The sequence below is a fragment of the Buteo buteo genome, chromosome 8 (genome assembly GCF_964188355.1).
Source record: "Buteo buteo chromosome 8, bButBut1.hap1.1, whole genome shotgun sequence".
Taxonomy (NCBI): Eukaryota; Metazoa; Chordata; class Aves; order Accipitriformes; family Accipitridae; genus Buteo; species Buteo buteo.
The window spans coordinates 31,871,921-31,891,518 of record NC_134178.1 but is presented as its reverse complement, the minus strand read 5'-3'; the positions used below and the strand labels follow the sequence as shown (position 1 = coordinate 31,891,518).

Here is a 19,598-nt window from a genome sequence, read left to right as displayed (position 1 = left end):
GTGGGTGTCATACCACATATTACATACACTGCCTTTTGATCAACTTTGTTGATCACTGTTGATGGAAAGAAACTTCTGGGCACTTTGGTGTACTTCATTTTATCAAATCCAGATCTTCCAAAATGGGGACTCATAGTTGGAATTATATTGGGATCCAACACAGGAGAGAAAGTACCAACCTATGCATTCCCACAAATCTCTTCCACTGAAAATCTGAGTGCCATTGGTTTTAAAGAAAGCTCTATGCTAGTTTCTTGAGAATATTTATTATTTTATGAAGTTGACTAATGGAGCAATAGGACAAGAATAACATGGAAAAGTCAGCTACAACAGCAAATAGCAAAATAAAAATACACACTTTCTCAGTCTTTCTCAAATTATAACATACTGTTTGAGATCTTCTAACAATAACCATGAAATACTTCAAAAAGCCATATCAAAAGTGAGATAAGGGGTATTATGACGTAGATGTTGCTTTATCACTGAGTGCTCATGAAGAAAATTAGATCCATTCAAGCATTTCAGTTTGGACGGTTGTCACACATTAATGGCCTATGGTCAGAACATAGAATATAAATCTTCCTACATTTTTGAGCTATTCAGTTGTCCAGGCTGCACATTACCAGTAAAACATGGTGTTTCTACACACACCACGTCACTGATGACAGCAATATGTAGGTCTTAAATTGCAGTGAAGAAATAATTTTCAGAGACAGCCCCTGGAAAATGTACCGTGAAAACCTCTTCTGGTAGTTACTCTACTTCAGAAGATTTTAAACAAACAAAAAGCTGGTCTTCCTTTCTATAATGCAAACAATTCATGAGAGATGAATATAATTTGCTTCTGTCAGTTTTCTTTTTTGTGAAGCATTGTCCTGGTTTCAGCTGGGATAGAGTTAATTGTCTTCCTAGTAGCTGGTACAGTGCTATGTTTTGAGTTCAGTATGGGAAGAATGTTGATAACACACTGATGTTTTCAGTTGTTGCTAAGTAGTGTTTAGACTAAAGTCAAGGATCTTTCAGCTTCTCATGCCCAGCCAGCGAGAAAGCTGGAGGGGCACAAGAAGTTGACACAGGACACAGCCAGGGCACCTGACCCAAACTGGCCAACGGTGTATTCCATACCATGTGACGTCCTATCTAGTATAGGAACTGGGGGGAGTGGGGGCGGGGAATCACCACTCGGGGACGAGCTGGGTGTTGGTCAGTGGGTGGTGAGCAATTGCACTGCGCATCATTTGTACATTCCAATCCTTTTATTACTACTGTTGTCATTTTATTAGTAGTATTATTATTAGTTTCTTCTTTTCTGTTCTATTCAACCGTTCTTATCTCAACCCACAAGTTTTACTTCTTTTCCCGATTTTCTCCCCCATCCCACTGGGTGGGGGGGAGTGAGTGAGTGGCTGCGTGGTGCTTAGTTGCTGGCTGGGGTTAAACCACAACAAGCATTTTCAGAGGTATTTTAGAAAACCAGCAGAAGTTAGCTGAAAAACGTAGGCAGACATTAATACCAGTGAGTTTTTCAAAACAATGCTTTTGTTCTTGCCATTTCCTTAAAAAAAATTATTTTTAAAAAGCCTGTTTTAAAGAACCCTTGAACTAAATTTTGGTGAAGTTTGATTTCTTCTAGAAGAATATGTTAAGCTTATAAGTTCTGCTTCATTTTAAGAAAGTAGTACATCACTAAATGCCTCCATGAAAAAAGTCTTTTAGCCATCTTCTGGCTAGCCACTTCTTTATACCAGTGCTGGTATAAAAGCTCTCCTAAATCAAGTCCTATTAAAAGAAAGTTAATTTTGACTAACCCTTTATTCAAATGTGAGAGCATTCAGACAGTGAGAGAGCTTCAGCATAATGGAAAGCTAGTTCTATCCAAGTCATAGTATATAAGAAGGAATGATGCATGAAAAAATTGAAAGGAACAGAAGAAAACAAGGTGCAAAGAGCTGCTTTATAGGACAGCCAGGCTCTGGAGGACTATTCAAGCATAACAGGATTTGCCTTCTGAGCAAGAATCTTTGGATTACAAGACCTGAACAACTGAGTAGAGTTCATGTAGAAGAGAAAGGGGGGAAAAAGACCATTGGAGTATATCAGCATACGAGGCCATGGCTAAATGCAGTTTTCTGTGGGCATCAACAAATGGGGTGCAATCAGTACTGTGGTGTATTGCAACTTGAACACATTAGTCCTTAGAGCAAAGTTCCTGTACAACATCTTAGCTAGTCTGGCACACTACCACCTACCGCTGCCTTGGTGTGCCTTTAGCATGTAAGCTATATCCAGTATATTGCCAAAATATTATTTCCAAGAGCTGTTATACAAAATCAAGCATTCTAGCTCTTTTCCCAAGGTGTAATTATTATTTCAGTTTATGACAAAATTCACTGTACCCTCTTTAGGCTTAAGGACTTCTCTAGTCTCCCACAAGGACTCAATTTTGTAATCTTTTTCCAGTTTTAGAATTTTGTAGCCCTTTTAGCATTGACCTAATGCAGACAGCCCACACACCCTCCAGGACTCCACCTCCTAGGATTCTACCTTTGAGTTCTGGAAAGTTGTCTTCTCCAAGTTCTCTTCCCAGTAGGCTTCCTTCTTGAGAGCCTGACCCAGAAATTCAGATGCTGCAGTATTTCCCAAGAGGCCTTGTTGCTAACAAATGTTCTCATGACATGATCTCCGGATTGATCCTCCTTGACAAGTGAGCTATACAAACTTTGACAAGGCTGAGGTCTAACATCCAGAAAGGGAAAACCTGTTAGAGTCTCCTAATTGCAATACTGTTATTTCTCCTAGGGAATATCAACAGTTAGTGAAGGTGTATGGAATCACCTCAGTTTCACCTTCTCCTCTCCTAAAAGCTATGTATGACTTTCTTTTCTGGGAAGGAGCACTTACCCTGCTGCCCCTGCGGTGTTTGTGAGATGATGAACTGTGCTGGCTGCAAGTTGGTTGTTGGATGCACCAACACAAACTGTTGCAGGTTGAGATTCTGCTGCTGAAGCTGCTGCAAGTGCTGCAAATCCTTAAGGAAACAGGGGAAGGGAAAAAAAAAAAAAAAGAAAGAAAAAAAAGAAAAAGGAAAAGAAAGAGCTGTGTGTTAGACATTTAAGTCAGCTATGACTCCCAATGTAAATAGATTTCCTATCAACCAGTTAGAGTCTAACATTTAGAGATAGAAGTGGATGTCAAACACAGCAGTCCTGCTACTGAATATCCTTTAGAATTTCACTGTCCTTCATAAAACCAAATAAAAATTGTTTACCAAATAACCCAGAAAAGTATTTCCAGCACTGTTCTGCTTTAAAAAAAATAAAATAATCTCCCTCCCCTCCAAATGCAGTTTTCAAATACTTTAGACTTATCAGCACCTGGATTTCTCAGACCTATTTTTTGAGAATGCAACTCTGCTACAAAATTCATTGTTGACAAATCAAGCATATTAGCTGGGAGCTATTTTTGTTTATAACAACAACAATCTGTAATCACCATTCTAATCAGCAACGGGAAAGCAAAAAAATTACAGATTCCTACTTTGCACTCTGGCTGTTCAGGTCAAATTTTGGGAAGTAGCTAACTCAAACAGTAAATAAATATATTTGATCAGTTCTGAAACAAATTACAATAAGCTTAACAGACGTGGCTATAATTAAAGGTTAAAAGGAATAACCCAAAACACTGCGCTATTGTAAAACCCTACTTTTATGTATTTAAACCATTCAGAACTATTAATTTCCTATAATTAAATGACTAGTCTCAACATAAATGCTAATCTCTGAGAAACTGAATCATCAAGAAAAATGTTTCAACTTGCTGTTTAGCTGGAGAATGAAAACAGAGAGAACTGCTTAAAAATATTCCCCCCAAACTCGCCTTTTTCTTTTTATCTTCTCCAAACAGGACAACAACAAGAGTAACTGAAATTTGAAAATTGAAGCACAATGTGAAGCCAGACAACATAACAGAGGTAATCTATGAAAACTACCCATACACATGTGTAGAATCTTTTCATCTTTCTGAAAAGAAGCTGTTTCAAAATACCTGCCAAGCAGGTGGATAAAAGCCTGAAGTATTTCCCACAGTTACCACCTCCCATTAAACAAACCAAACCAATCAAACAAAAAACCTCCCCAAACTCTATTTCAGATAAGTTACTCGGATACCAGGGTACTTGTTTCCAGATAGATACCCTCTTCTGGGTCCAGCTGTGTCGGAAGATAGTAACAATGCCAGTTCACTCCTAAACAGTGCTCAATCTGGCTGCTTGGATGGAGCTGCTCAATTTAACATACTTCGTAACATACTTGAGTTAAAGTGAGCCAGACTAATAAAGACCTGCTTCTTAAAGCCAGTAAAGTAGCCCCCATGCATTTTGACTGATGCAGGTTATGAGCACTCACACAAGCTGCTCAGCCAGCAGATGTGAAAGGCCATCAATGCAGATGGTGATGGCAAGTCAAACCAGACTGACAAGGATGACTTCTTATTTACATGACACAACCATTTGCAGAATATAGTTATCTGTCTATGACCTTACGTTATTTTAAAACTGTTAAACTAAGACTTAAAAGCTGCAACAATCTCCTCCTACAGGAAGAAGGTGAGGAGAGTCGGTGGAAAGGAAGACTAGGGAGGGAAAAAACCAGGGAGTCCACTGATTTATTAGACCATAGACACGCATTATGAGAAAACGACTACTTAACCTGCATTACATAGACACTGGCCATCAATCGCTTAGGCAACTTGGTCATGTTATGTGAAAAGTATGCAGTATAATAATATGGTAGGCAGACACCAGATAGATTGGCCAAGCAATGCTGTTTAAGAAATGGGAACTTCCATTTCTTAAAGAAAATGGTAAAATTTTAAAAAGTGCCCCCCAGTGCAACAGAGTGTTTTTAAAGTTGACAGTATTGTTTGTTTTCAGAAAATTTGAGAAGTGCTGCAACCATTCCTATGAAATCAAGGCCAATTTCCTTCCTAAAAAAAGAGAAATAAAACTGCTCCAGTTTTTCCTGGGAACTGCGTGTTTCTTCTAACTTCATATCATAAAGTTACAATGGTCAGAACTGCTACTAAAAAATCTTACTTCTTGAGCCCAACATGACATGAACCTCCACTCACTTATTCATTGATTTTCAATGCTCTACTGGTAACATTTGCAGATTCAGCAGACCCTCCAGCACAGAGGGGCTTGTACTGAATTGGATGTGAGGACTAGATGCAGAGAAAGAAACAGAAATAAAAAGAGTAGGGCAAGCTGACTAAGACTGTGAATGCTCGATAGAAGAAAGAGAAATGAAGAGAGGCTGAAGGATGAAAACAGAGGTAGATAAGAGAAAAAGTAGAAACACAAAACAAAGAGTTGGGAATAAATTTTTGAAGGAAAAAGTATGGACAGAAAAACAGATAGGTTGAGGACCTCCCCCACCAAAAGCAAATGAATGACACACCCACACCCACCCCCCCAGATGACCAATTAGATCTCAAATTATGTGAAGTACCACCACAGGAGATGGAGTTACATACAAGAAAAAATACAAAGAAACAGTGGCAATGTATTTGTAAGATCAAAGGAGGAGAGCTTTTTGTTAAAGACTATAGTATTCATAACACAGGGTACCCAGCTAAGACATGACAGCTCTTATCATCAGGCTCTTACACTTTAATATGAGAAAACTGTTTTTAAATTGAGGCCTCAGGGATAACTGGTATAAGCAATCTTATTCTGCGCATCTGCCTTGGTAAATGGTATCTTGGCTGAGTCTTGTTTAAATACAGAAATATAATTCTGTAATGCAGAATGGAAACGATACCTCCAAGGCTAATCACTCTTAAATAGCCCTACCAGCCCTTCAAATTCATTTGAAATCCAACTTTATTTCTACCTTGGGAAAGTTTTATTATTTAGTTAATTGTAGCATTACAATAAATCTCCCAAGAGCAACCATGCAAACAACCTCAACACTGTTTTCCTATACTGATCTTTTTTTTCTTCAATGGTAAAATCTGTGTACTAGCACAAGCACATAGAAAGAGATGGAAAGACTTTTGAGAAAATGCATGTCTTCTGGTGCTGCCTAACAATTTAGAAAGATCAAAACAATCCAACTCCTACCTTGGCAGAATAATCTGCCAAATGCTATGTCTTGACATGAGGAAGTTTTTCAGTTAAAAAAAAAAATTTAAAAAAATCCAAAGTTCTAAATTCAATGCCATTACCTCTAGTTACGACTTCAGTACAAACTTAAGCATCTCTGTCATTTTGAGGTTTACATCATAGAAAGATTGATCATGGATCCTGAAAACAAGTAAAGTTTACAAGGAACTCCAAAACTTGGTGCAACTGTTTAGTGATAATTTAGCATCAGCCCAGCAGCAGCACTAACATCTTACCAAACTGCTGCACAGATACCTTACATTAACTGCAGTGCACGTTAAAGAAGTCATGCTTGTGCAATTAGTTAATTAAAATAAATATGGTAATCCCCCTGCTGCAGAGACCTGCCAGTTAATCAATTATTCAAAAATCATCAATTAAAACAAACATTCAGCTATTTGTGTAATCAGCTATATGTTTACAATAGCAATGCAAACAAAGCTGAGCACTGTTTATAAATCGTTGCCATGATGGACCAAAAAGCATGGTGTTACCCACCTACAAACCTAGACAGAAGTTTTCCACTAAATATCTCAAATTGTATCCAACACCTGCACAAATTATGCCCTGCACTTTCTTCATAAGAACAAGCTAACAAGATTCAACCAAGCTACATTTATATATCAAAATAATCTATCCTAAAATAAATGAATTATAAAGTCAAACATTTAATTAGGAATGCCAGAAAACAAGTGAAACTTCCCCCCCCCCCCGTGCACATTATATACATTATATGGTGGCAACTACATGATCACATGCTATTTTTCATAGAGCCTTTAGCTCATTCACACGCACAAACCAGACAATGCTCACTTCAGAAGCTCCTATTTGACGGCACATGCCTGATCTTTTCAACTCTTCTCAAACACTTCTCTGAAGATTTTGTAAGTTCTGGAGAAAAACCCAGTACTAAATTAGTAATTGTAAATGCTTCACACATTTTCATAGCTTCCCACTGAAGTGGAAGAGCAGGATTAGCAACACCTCACACATGCACAACAATGCCTTCAAAAGTATCCACTAGTTTAGTGGAATATTTGAAAAATGTAAAGCCAGAAAATTCAAGGTACGGATTTTATTAATATGAAATTTTAATGCTCTGCACTTCAGTAAAGCAGACCTTGCTATCTTAAGCTGCACACCTGGAAGACAAGAGACACACACCTGTGGATCACTTCCATTTAGGTTAAAAGACTCTCATAGTATCAGATGGGAACTCTGTGACAGATGCATGGAGAGGTGTTAGAAGCTAACCATCAAGGACATTTTCTTGAAACCTGTCTATATTATTTGCTACAGACAAAGGCTTAAAATTAAGAGATGGTCTTGGGAGTTAGGAGTTTCCTTGAATGCTACATCCTTGAGTCATCTCCAGATCATGACAGTGAAGTGGGATCCTTTGCTAAAAGAAGTCTTAATATATGGTCACATGACTCATCACAGTACACCAAGAAGCCCAGTGTGATGGGTCTGTGGGCAATGTCAGTACTGGCCTTTTAAATGTGGGGTGGCATCACTCTGGCCTCTCTAAGGACAGCCAGAAAGGTCAGAACTTTTAGACAAACGCCACAGAAGTTTGCCACTTCAGCTAATAAAAAACTGATAGCACAACCAGGCTGTTATTCAGCTAGTGGACTAGCACAATAAAGGAACAGCACACTTCACCAATGGACTTCACAGATAATTGCAACATTTCCATTCTTTTACTTAATCAGCCCTCATCTTTACTTTTTAGACACTTCATCCCAGTTCAATGCAAGTGAAAATAGCCTGAATAGAAATTATCAAGACAGTCCTAAAGAACCTGCTCACTGTAAGAAGCAGCAACTCTGGAGATGACACACCCAACATACTTTGCACAGCTAGACTAATCAAACTGAAATATTACGTACTGAGAATCTTAATCTATGGAAAGATGGACCTCAGTGTCAGAAGCACAATCACCTATTAGTAGTACTCAAGATGCCTATGCTGTACATTTGGTTACCCTTGTCCAGAATTCTAAGGAATTTCCACACTACATATGCTAAGCATAGAGTCAGTGGCGCTGCATTCTCCACAATCCTGGAAGACCCAGGATGATCTTTGCTACTCCTAGTAAGCAGAACTTCCTTGGCAAGCAGTTCTTCAGAACTAAGAATTAACAGATCTTTAGCAGCAGACCATAAAACTGGACAGATTCTGACACCAGACTCACTCTGGCAAGTTTTTCTCTAGACACACAAGAGTGCCCATTCTTTGTCACCAAACTCTGAGCATTAAGCACCAAGCCAAAATAGCACATAAATGCGTCAAGTCAAACTGCCTTTGTTCAGCTCTATCATTTTGCTGTTTGGATCTAACAAGCATCCTTTGTGATACGAAGGTATCCCTTCCCAACCATACAGGTCTTGACAAGTGTAATTTCTATGCGCATCTTTCTATACCCCTTTTTGTCCTTTCTGAAGCTAACCACAAGGAGGAGAATGCAGAAAATACAGCATCTGGTCAGATTCTGGACCAAACTCAGAAGACCAGTGGAACTGATGAGCAGCTGGTATACATTCTTTGCTAAAACTATCAACTTCAACCTCAACAGCTAAGGATGCATGAGGAAAGACTGAGTACTCAAGGACTCTAGAAACTCACTGAATAAGGCATAAAAATATTATTTGAATGATGCAATTAGTCAAACCTCTTTATTTTCCACCCTCTCAAGCCTCAAGGCTCACCTGTGCAATCTGTATTGGCTGAGATAGAGGGATCTGCGTCATCGGCGTTGCAGCAGAGGCCGAGATGGTGGCACCAGCAGCGCTGTGCTGCTGACTGGCTGAATGCTGCACTGCAGCTGCCAGCAACTGTGCCTGCGCCTGTTGTAGCAATAACTGTTGCTGGGCTGGCGTCAACGTGAGCTATAAATAATTAGAAAACACAGCCATTAATAATGGAAAGAGCCACTTCAGCTACAAAGTCATTAGCTAGCTCATTACTAGTTATATTCCAGACATTCCTAGAACTATTACTACAGTTCAGCCATTAACTAGCCAATGACTCTGGCCTTAACTAAGGACAGCTGGCTACTCAACACAGTGTAGGAACCAACCTACTGCAGACCTGACATAAACCAAACCACGTGGACGCAAACTTTGCACTTACTGGAACCTACAGAACCTAACTTTACTCCTAAGTTTTCTTCACAACTCTACCAGGACGTTCAGGAAAAAGGTAATTAAGTAGCAAGTAAAAGAAAAGAATCAGTATTGCCAGGATTTGAAAGGAAATTTACACCCAGCAGAACAGCAAGTGATTAGCCAGATGAATGAGAAGCAGGAATGCTGGCTATGGCTACTGAACAAACTGATAACACCCCAGCTGCTTCACATTAGCATGAATCCCTGCCATATTCCATCATTTCCATTATGCCCTAAGATATAAGTAAAGAACATGAGCTCCATTTGTTTCTCTCCAAGTCTCCCCATCTGCCTTTTTTTTTTTTTTAATAGAGTTGGCAAGTTTACATCCCTTCCCTTTCCCAAACACACATTATCTCTGTGAAACAGGTGGCAGCAGTCTCTCCTTTACATGTAAATGAATCTTGATGCCCATATTTACTACAATCCATATCTGCATAGGCCTGGAGTTTTGAATGTTTCACTACTGCAGACAATCATAAATTAAAACACATATTTTTTGAGAATGAGAAAAATAATAAAATATGCTGGGTTTTAATAACATAACAGTCTCACTTTTAAAAACTTTCAAATTTAGTTAACTCAAAACTAAATAGGATGTTTATTTACACACTAGCATATGAGAAGATTTAACAATTGAACATGAAATTAAGACATCGTTTCATTCAAGTGGAGACACGATCTAACCTAATACTTCAAATCATAAATACATTGTTGGAGCAACTGCCCTAAATCCCTTATTAACATGCAAACTCTTAAAACTGCGAAGCTGATTACATGGAAGCAAACCCTTTACCCAAACCGGCCCATTCACAAAACTTGCTTTTTTTTTAAATGACTGAAAGCATTTACAACAATTCAGAAACACCAGTAATCCTAAAACAACAGTTATTCCACAATTACTCCCAAAGCCTTGCAATTAAAAACCTCAAAATTGGTAGGTTAGAACAGAAGAGTTGAATAGGCTTAAGGCAAGCACTAATATATTTACTTAAAAAGAAATGTGTTTGAGAAGAGGAAGAATTAGTGTCAGCAGTTCCCATCATTTTTGCTCTTCACCCAGCTATCTGGTAAGATTTAGTCTCATGCTCCCATGTCTCATTTTAATCTTGAAAAAAAATAAAAATTCCTTTTTGTGACATCAGTGAGTTTCTTATTTGTACACACAGCAGGTTTTAATTTCATTGCAGAGTCAAGACGGATACTAAGAGCAGAGAGAAAGAATATTTTTTTAAGCAAATAATTTGCAACAAAAACAAAGATTAAAGTCCGCTTTTTTTATAGAAAGGTATTTTCTGTCCTTTCTTTCACTCAAATTTCTTCCTATGTTAAAGGAAATTACAATAACCTTCACTGACAGTCCTATGAGGACTGCTGTAGATACTGCCATCGTTTGCCGGACAGGAGGCTTACTGCAGTATACTTGGGTACATCTTACCCCAGTGATCTGTCCTCCGGCCAGCATGAGCTGGGTCTGGGGTATGGCCGCCTGCACTGAAGGCTGCTGGGAAGGCTGGCTTGGCTGCTGAGAGTCCCCAGATTCTTCATTAGATTTAGACTAGTCAAAAAAAAAAAAAACAAAAAAAACAAAAAAAAACAAAACAAAACAACAAACAAACAAAAAAAAAACAAAAACCAAAACCAACTCTTTATAGTGTAAAACAGATGTTAATGTAGAACACTGCTATCTCAACACTGCACAATAAAAATCTTTCATCTGCATACAAAAAGCCCTTGGGTTTCTTTTAAGAGTGTATTTAAGCAATGGGTCTATGTGCCGACTGCCTCAGCTATGATTGCTCAAACATGTCTGTAGGTAATGCAGTTTAAACAAAACAAAAAGTCTCTCAGGTCTTTTGTAACTCTGACATTATTTTCAGGTCTCATTTCATTTTACACAATTCAGCTGAAGCTGACGCTACATTTCACCATAAAGAAAGAAAAGGTTGTTAAAATTATTCATTGCCTAAAATCCTGAACAATGGAACAAGGAAAAGGAGACTGTGTTTCCATTTTCTATATCTGCATCCTGCACCTCTAAGTCATCGTACTGTGGGCTTATACGGAACTGGTTTGAGAAATCCTCACAGGTTTTCTCTATCTACCTACAGCAAAAACATAATATATACAGTGCTTTTAAATAATCGAAGTTTAGCATTTATTTAACTGAATGCAATTTTATTTTAAAAGGTTTGTGGGGTTTTGATTTTTTTGTGGTTTTGGTTTTTGGTTTGTTGTTTTGTTTTGTTTTGTTTTTTACAGAAGAAATTGTGAAGACATGAAGGAGGAAATGCAAGTGCATGAAGAGAGGGAGAGAGTTTTATGATAATTAAAACTGGTTATGCAGAACATTAGAATTCTGCATAGATTTGCATATTTTCTACCACCTGTTTTGGGGACTGCAGAGCAGGCTAATTAACATAAAGGCTCTGATTAATTCTGCCAGTCATTGAGCGATAATTACAGCGCAGGACTGTAAACATTCTGCACTGGAGATACAGCCTGTTTGCCAACATCTCTCTCAGGGATGGAAGTTTACCATGGCAACCAAGGCAATTTTCTGCCTCCTTCCTCTTAGAAAGGAAGGTCACTATACCTCCTCTTCTTTCCAAATTGTTATTATGTATAAGTGGGTCCACATTCTATTGCATTTCATGTAATGCACTACCTACATTCTTTAATAACAAGCAATATGGAAACCAGTTTTCAATAAAACTGCATCCCTTGCCCCTTAATATAGTACTGAGATGAAGTGGCACTTTAACTGATACACTGAGGTGTTCAGCATCATAAAAAAGTTTGAAAGCTTTGTTGTCTCATGTACATTATTAAAGAACAATTACTCTGACTTATTTTGAAATGACTATGTGTTATTTACACAAGCAATCTACACTAGCCACATTACATAGTTAATGTTACATCATACTCCTATATTCAGCTACCAGAAGTAAGGACAAATTGCAAAGTAATAGTTGCTATGTTTAAAATAAGTGAATAAATGGAAGAACATGAAATATTCCTGGAGTTTTATAGTTTTCATAATACAAAACCTGACAAATTCAGTATAAAGTTACACTCACTGCATGTTTTACACAACTCCAGTTTCTGAACGCTTACAATCCTGAACCTGATTTACAATTGTGAAACTATTATTCCTTCATACCTTTCACTTGCAAGACCAGGCAGAATGAAAAGAGAGTAACATATCGCAGGTTAAAAACTATCTCTAATGGGACCATAATGCTGTTTAGAATGAGAGAAGGACAAGCAGCAGAGGGAAACTGTCTTTACCTGTACATTTAAGGACTGAGCAGCAGCCTGTAAACTTGTTCCAGCGAGCTGGACCTACAACACAGTGTAAAAATGGAAATGAAATAATGTAGAATCCACAGAAAACTTTAACAATGTAAAAAGATCAACCTCCCCATCTGCACCCCAACAAAAACTCCCCCAAGAAAAATGCATGCCCCTCTAACACCTGAATCAGTGAAATAGGGGTTATGCTCCAGGCTGAAAAAAAATCTGTAAGATCCTTCCACAGTGTTATTTGTCTACCTCTTGCTGAACGCATTCCTGCCTAGGGATCTAGAAATTATCATGAAATTGAGTTGAAACAGAGCATTTTGGGGTGGACAGACTAACTATTCCTATTCCTGTTAAAAAAAAATCCAGGCTTCAAGGGAGGGCATTAAGGTCTACTCATGATCATCCTTCTAATATTTCAGAATGGGTCTTACCCCAAATATGTACACTGCATTCACCTGCTTCCTTATACAACAGAGGAGCAATCACCTGCATAGCACAAAACCCACAGCATAAACACTCTTCCTCAAGTCAACCCATTCAAGTATTTGTAGTCCTCAGCCACTGAAAAGAAGATCTCAATACAGAGGACTGAAGACACTTTACAAAGGCTGTATTGATTCAGGTATACTCAAAACTTGAATTCAGTGTTTGCGATTAACAGATCCAAAGAAGTTGTTGTGCGTTAGGAGTGAAGAAAAATTGATGCTTCAGAAAGTGAGATTTTTAAAGTGTCATTTTATCTCTAATAAGGATTTTCTCTGTACAACACATGTTAAATTTTCATTTACTGATAATCGTTTCAATCAGTCTCACCTTGTTTCTACCACCACTCCTACTATAAAGAAGGAATGCTATATAATTAATTACTAACACTTTGAAAGGTCAGAGTTACAGCCTGTAGTGAATTTCATCGCCGGCCATGTTTGAAAACCACTGCTCATTTGAAAACCAGGCAACACATAAGGATACAATAAAGCAAAACAAAATGTAGCACTCTTGCCTCTGTAAAAAGATGTTCCCACATAATATACATCACAAAAGAGAGTCCGCATATCTGCAAGCACAGGAAGGAGAGTTTTAATCTTAATTGCGGTACATGAAATTTATAACTGAATATTTGAACAGGCAACCCTTAAGAGTCAACTCGGAAATATTTCCTACTGCTCTAGATGAAGGTACTAGACTTACTAAGTATGTTCTACATCTAAGCAAACACTCCCAGAAAAGCCTCTCCTCATCACAAGCAAAATATAGTTTGACACAGTTGATGTAATCTGAGCTTTTAACATGAATTAACAGCAGAGAATAATCTAAACAATAATAGCCTGCCAGCCAAAAAATATACTCAGTAATAATACTTTAAAAATTTAATAACAACAACAACAATAATAACAACACATAAAAGACTATAATGTATATCACTCAGGTACAGCCAGCATATTCCTGAAAATCTCTTTGAATACAATTTGAACACCCTTTCCACCACATTTTCTTCCACCACAAACATTTTCTAATTAGAAATTAAACTGTTCCTGAATGTTGCCTACAACCTAATATTTTGTATTAGTCTGGAGGAAAGCACTGTGTGTTAAGGCTGAAAAACACCCCACTAACAGCCACACTACAAGAGGATAGTTTGACAATAGATACCCACACACCTGCAGGTGCATAAAAGAATAGCTGAGATTTTCCTTTTGAACTAGAGTTTCAAGAAATGAATCACACTTTATCAAATATGAAGTTATAAAGATCCTGACAACTGTTTAAATAAATACATTTCCAAAGCAAGATAAAGCACTGTGCTAAATACAATTACTGTCCTGGGTCAATCTATATAACAAAACGAAGACTAAAACAAACACACAAAATTCTTCAGAACAGCTGTATCTGTCTCCGTGTTAAACACATACTGACAACCCATGAAAACTAGTCAGCTTCTCTCCACATAAAGGCAGCATACAACAGCCTATTGGTTCAGCAAATTCAAACACAGGCACTCCCTAGGTCCCATATAACCCAATCTACTCGGAAAATTGTAATTATGTGGCAAGATGTGTGGAATGTTCCATACAATAAAATGGCAGTTCAGAGCTCTTAAAAGAGGGCATAAAAGCTTCAGTATGTCAATTATACCACAATAACTGTGCAACCTCAGACCTCAAACATTCAAGGTCAGCCAATTAGGTACAGTATTTTAAAGTTTAAACTTGGTACTGAGGAAGGGAAAGAAATTAGGACATTTGTTTTCATACATCAAGTGTGAACACATAAAAAACTACAAAAAAATGTCCTTTTCACTTCTCTTCACCTAGGAATGCCCCATTTTGCTTCAGCCTACATGTGAAGTTCAGCTTTGATTCCCTAAACACAGCTGCAGCAGAACAGAGGGATAGTAGTAGAAGCCTGAATATCATCTGACAAACAGGTCCTTGAAACAACTTTAAAAAAAAAATTTAAAACACTCATAAACCATATATGCTTAGTAAGTACAATCACTTTATATTTCTAGTTAATGTGTAAGAGCTTGAAAGATTGAAGCATAGTGCTGACTACCATTTAACACCACTTCTGGTTTCTTAACTAGGTAGCAACAGTTTCAGAACCTTGGCAGCTGCTGGGCCAATACAATCCTTTACCAAAAAGATTCAGTTTTACCTTGCCTTTCAATGTGGTATCTCCATTAAGGTTAAAAAAACCCAACAACCCAAACCCCAAACACAAACAAACAAAAAACCAAAACCAAAAAAGCTTTAGGCATTCTGAAGTCCCCCAAAAGGGCCTTTCTAGTTCCCCAAAACAGGTCTCACCCTATCTTGCTGTATTCTGCAGCCTAATGCAATGAACTGAGTGCCACAATAAGAACTTTTTACCATCCAAGCTGTTTAAGCATGTTGTCTACCCATATGCTCCTTTACAGGACTACCCATCATTTACAGAAAGAGAAAACATAGAACATACAAGAGCAGTTGCATTCGTACCTGCCTGAGTCTCCCCTCCTTTAAAATGGGTCTTCTCTTACCTGATGAAGGTGCCCAAGGAAGGCCTGGGCCTGGGCTGTAGAGATTGCTCCTCCGACAGGCACCGGCTGCTTTTGAAAGTCCAGGCCATTTGTTTGCGTGCCTGGAGAAAGAGATATTAAGAACTATTAGTTACTACTTTTATGAAATGGAATAAGAATTAATATTGCTAAGTCTCCTATTATTCTCTCAATACTATGTAGCAGAAAAATACTCTGAGAGTAACAAGAATTGAAGTTTTTTACTGAAAGGGGGTGTGGGGAAGCAGTGTCACTTCCAGACTTTGGTAATACAGCATTTGTCAGCTGAACAAAATCAACATCATATTTTCTTTAGCTTCTATCATCTTACCTACTCTATGTACACTATTATCCCATTATTCTCTACCATGGTTTGAGAACCAAATGGGTGCATGCTGCTATGGTTAAACTGTGTTTCCATTCTCCATGTACTCTCTATCCAGCAGCTGAAGACTATCTTCAAGTTCAGAAAGTCCAAGAACAAGGTTCATATAAAGTCGCCTTTCATTAAAGACAGGTAAAATAATACTTGATGAAAACAGAAACACTGTGTATATATATAGCAGTTATGGGCCACAGTTTTACTCTTTTGATAAAAGATACCTCCACATTTCCATGAATATTTGTGCAGAGCTCTCATTACATAAGATAACTGCCTGGGCTTCCTTTTGCTCTCACCCAATTTCATATAACTAAAAAATTATTATTTTCCTACTTCCTACTTCTTTTTTTCCTTCTTCCTAAACATCTTGGAAGACATGAAAACCCCCAAACTATCCCAAAATAATCTGGTTGAGAGAAAAACAAAAAAAACAAAAAACAAAAACAAACAAAAAAAAAAAAAACAAAAACAAAAAAAAACCCAAAAAAACCAAAAAAAAAAAAAAAAAAAAAAAAAAACAACAAAAAAACCACAACATTTTTTCCACAAGAAACTACCACAGAATTCTCTTCTGCCAAGAGAAACTATAACTACAAACTTTTAAGAATCATTCTGTGTGGAGATGATAAAATCAACATTAGGGATTATCAACAACTGGTTTTGTATGTTGGGTATTACTACCTACAGTGGTTAATAACAAGAAGGGAGACTCTCTGAGTGTATCAGGCTGCGTGGAATTTCTAGAACAGATGATGCAATCTTTAAAATTGCATGACTGAAATGAAATAAAACCAGCTTTAGACTTGCATGTTTACTCTTCATGACAATCAGATTTTGTTCAGTGCCTATGGACAGGTGTTCAACTAACTCCTACTTCAAAATTCCTTCCATCATCTACATTTTTCACCATAAAAATCTAGGTTATCTACTAAGCAAAAGAGAGTCACAGTTGTTAAACAACAACAGGGGTTTGCTATTCCTTAGAAACATCTGCAAAAACAAGCAGGTGTAAAATTTGACTAGTAAAATACACTATCCAATATTTTACACTGCTATTTTGACCTACAAACAGCTTACACAGATAAAATTTTCAAAGATGGAGTCACTGTTTAATTAAATACAGATACAATGTACATAGTCAAGCTTTCTAGCACCCATGTAAGGTATAGCTAAGGTGGCCCTTTGATGCATCTTTAGTGGAGGTGCTGAGAGTAGACCAACTCTTCCCCCACAAGTTTTTAATTCTATGCTTTGGCCCAGAGTTTACAGACTTAATAGACATATATGCAGCCAAAGATCCACAGACATGTTAAAAAAATTCAAATTTTAAACTACGTGAAATTATTTTGCTTAATGAGTCTATAATTCCAATCCAAAGTGAATGGAAGGACTATTACTGGTCTGAATTGATCTTGAATGAATGCAACTTGGTTGCATTTCTCCAAAGAAAGGTAGATGATAAGGCCTGCCAGAAAGGGCTAGAAGAAACTCATCTATTTTCATTCTTTCCAGTAAACTGCAGAATTCTCTCAACGCAGAAGGCCAAAGGGAGTGGGAAAATGATTGTATAAATATATAAAAATAATTCCTGACAAACTGCTACTGTAATTCTAAAGAAACAATCTACCACCTCCTCATTTAAGGAGATGCTTCGACTCAGTTTTCAACCTGTGGTCAGGGACCCCCAAGTATGAAAAAAAAATACAGATAAGAAAACCTACTGTAAGGCAGATATACTTCATTCCAGTTGAACACTTGCAGGGGTCAAAAAATTTATCCATTTCTGAGAGGACTAATTGGAAGCCTCACCTTAAATAAATAGGTGAAGCTGTTCTAGAGAACTGTTTTCCAAAAAAAGCCTCAAATCATAATACCATATTAAAAGAGCACTGCTGTGCATGTGTGCAGAAGAAATGCTCCAGTTAGCACTTCTGCTGACTCTTAATACGGAAATCTGAAATAAGCCTCCTCGGGTTAATAGTTTTGAATAAGGCAAGTTCCAAGACTGAGCTTAAAATCTCCATGGGTCCCAAAAAACAGTTTAGACAGATACTGAGAGAAAACAACATTTTCCTTAAATTCAACCTTGAAGGACTCCAATTCCTTCTCCCCATGCCTCCCAAAATCAAACTCAGAGCAAAAAAACCCCAAACCATACGTGTTCACTCTCTGTTCTACTTGCATCTTAAGCTTCCTTTGGTATTTGGAAGGACAGTGTCCCTTCCCCTTTGGATGCAGCCTTAGTTTTGGAAGGAATGCTACCCAGGTTGCTTGCATTTATTACAGAATGCCTACATCTTTTGAAGAACAGCAGGGAAAATGAACTTTTGAGTCCAGCATATGAGAGGCCTTGCACTCAAGGTGCTCATAAGGACATGACACCACTCCTGTGGAATTCAAGAAATCTGATAAGGAGACTGGAAAATGGAGCTGTCAGAAGGAGAAGGTCAGCACGTTGTAAGGACATAAAAGGACCAGTATGCCACTTCTGCTCAAGATCAGTTAAATGCAAAAACCCACAGTGATTAATAGACATGACAGATGCAATCACAAGTATTGTGATTTTAACATTCCCAAGTAATTATGTCTTTTCCATCTCCATCCCAGCTCCCATAACTGCTAGAGCTGATCTAACAGCTCACCAACACCAAAAAAACAGAAGTGGAAACTCTCCATCTCCCATCTCCTCTTCCTTCTTGGTTCCAACTACATTGTCCCTGTCCTGCCCCTTCTGATAGTTCACAGACACAGCAGTAAGCCAATTCACCTTTCTAAATGAGTAGAAAACTATTCATGTAAACTGTTCCCTTTTTCTTTTGGCCAAGTTAGTTTTCTGCCATTTATGTGAGATGAATTAACTTACCTCAGGGTCCTGCAAACAGCAGATAATGCAAAGCAAGGGAGGTCAGAGACATGGTAGTAGGGAAATGAGCCTCCCCTACTCCCACCAAGCAGTAGGATGAAATTTCACCCTTACAGCCCAAGTCCAATACAACTTAAGCACGTTTAAATTCTGGCATAAATTCAGCCATGTAGTTAGCTACTTCATGGAGTTGATTTGGATGAAGACTAATATTAAATACAATTAATTTTCAGCCAAATCAAATCTTTGAACCATCTCACTCAGTGCCACTCCAGGGAAAGGAACAGAACACTAAGTACCAGGACACCCTGAACATGGATTAGTTTATGCTGCCTTGGAATTGTACCTGAAGAGGGTAAAGGCATGACAAAATGGAGCACGCAAGATAACATTGCACCTGTAGTCTGGAGAAGAACATACTCTCAAAATCAAGATCACAATCATCAGACTTTAGTACCAGTTTACAAACTGCATAAGGAAGGAAGAGGAGTGAGGAACTACAGGTCTGGGGAGATGTGAAGTAAGGTGCAAGAAATGACTCAGGAAGGGAAGACAAACAAAGAGAAGGAAGATTTCAAAACTAACTTCAGTGGGTATCTGCACTGTGCTCCGGGATCTTCCAGCACCAGCGGTACATTTCTCCATATCTCTCTCCATGTGCTTTCAGAGAGAGAGAG

General features: G+C 38.0%; 1 protein-coding gene across 6 annotated transcripts in view; it reads right to left on the bottom strand.

Moving 5' to 3' along the window:
- The window catches only part of POU2F1 (POU class 2 homeobox 1), a 120,993-nt gene that overhangs the window by 31,871 nt on the left and 69,524 nt on the right, over positions 1–19,598 (bottom strand). For 3 of the 6 annotated variants that reach the window (XR_012651319.1, XM_075034035.1, XM_075034038.1), the window contains exons 3-7: positions 15,659–15,759; positions 12,625–12,678; positions 10,772–10,891; positions 8,875–9,054; positions 2,902–3,028 (exon numbers count right to left, since the gene is read on the bottom strand). Coding sequence is in view for 5 of the 6 variants with exons in the window: in XM_075034035.1 (XP_074890136.1) it covers positions 2,902–3,028; positions 8,875–9,054; positions 10,772–10,891; positions 12,625–12,678; positions 15,659–15,759 (582 nt within the window). In the remaining variant the exon portion in view is untranslated. The remainder of the gene's footprint in view (positions 1–2,901; positions 3,029–8,874; positions 9,055–10,771; positions 10,892–12,624; positions 12,679–15,658; positions 15,760–19,598) is intronic. The other 3 variants (XM_075034037.1, XM_075034040.1, XM_075034039.1) reach the window with 3 other exon arrangements.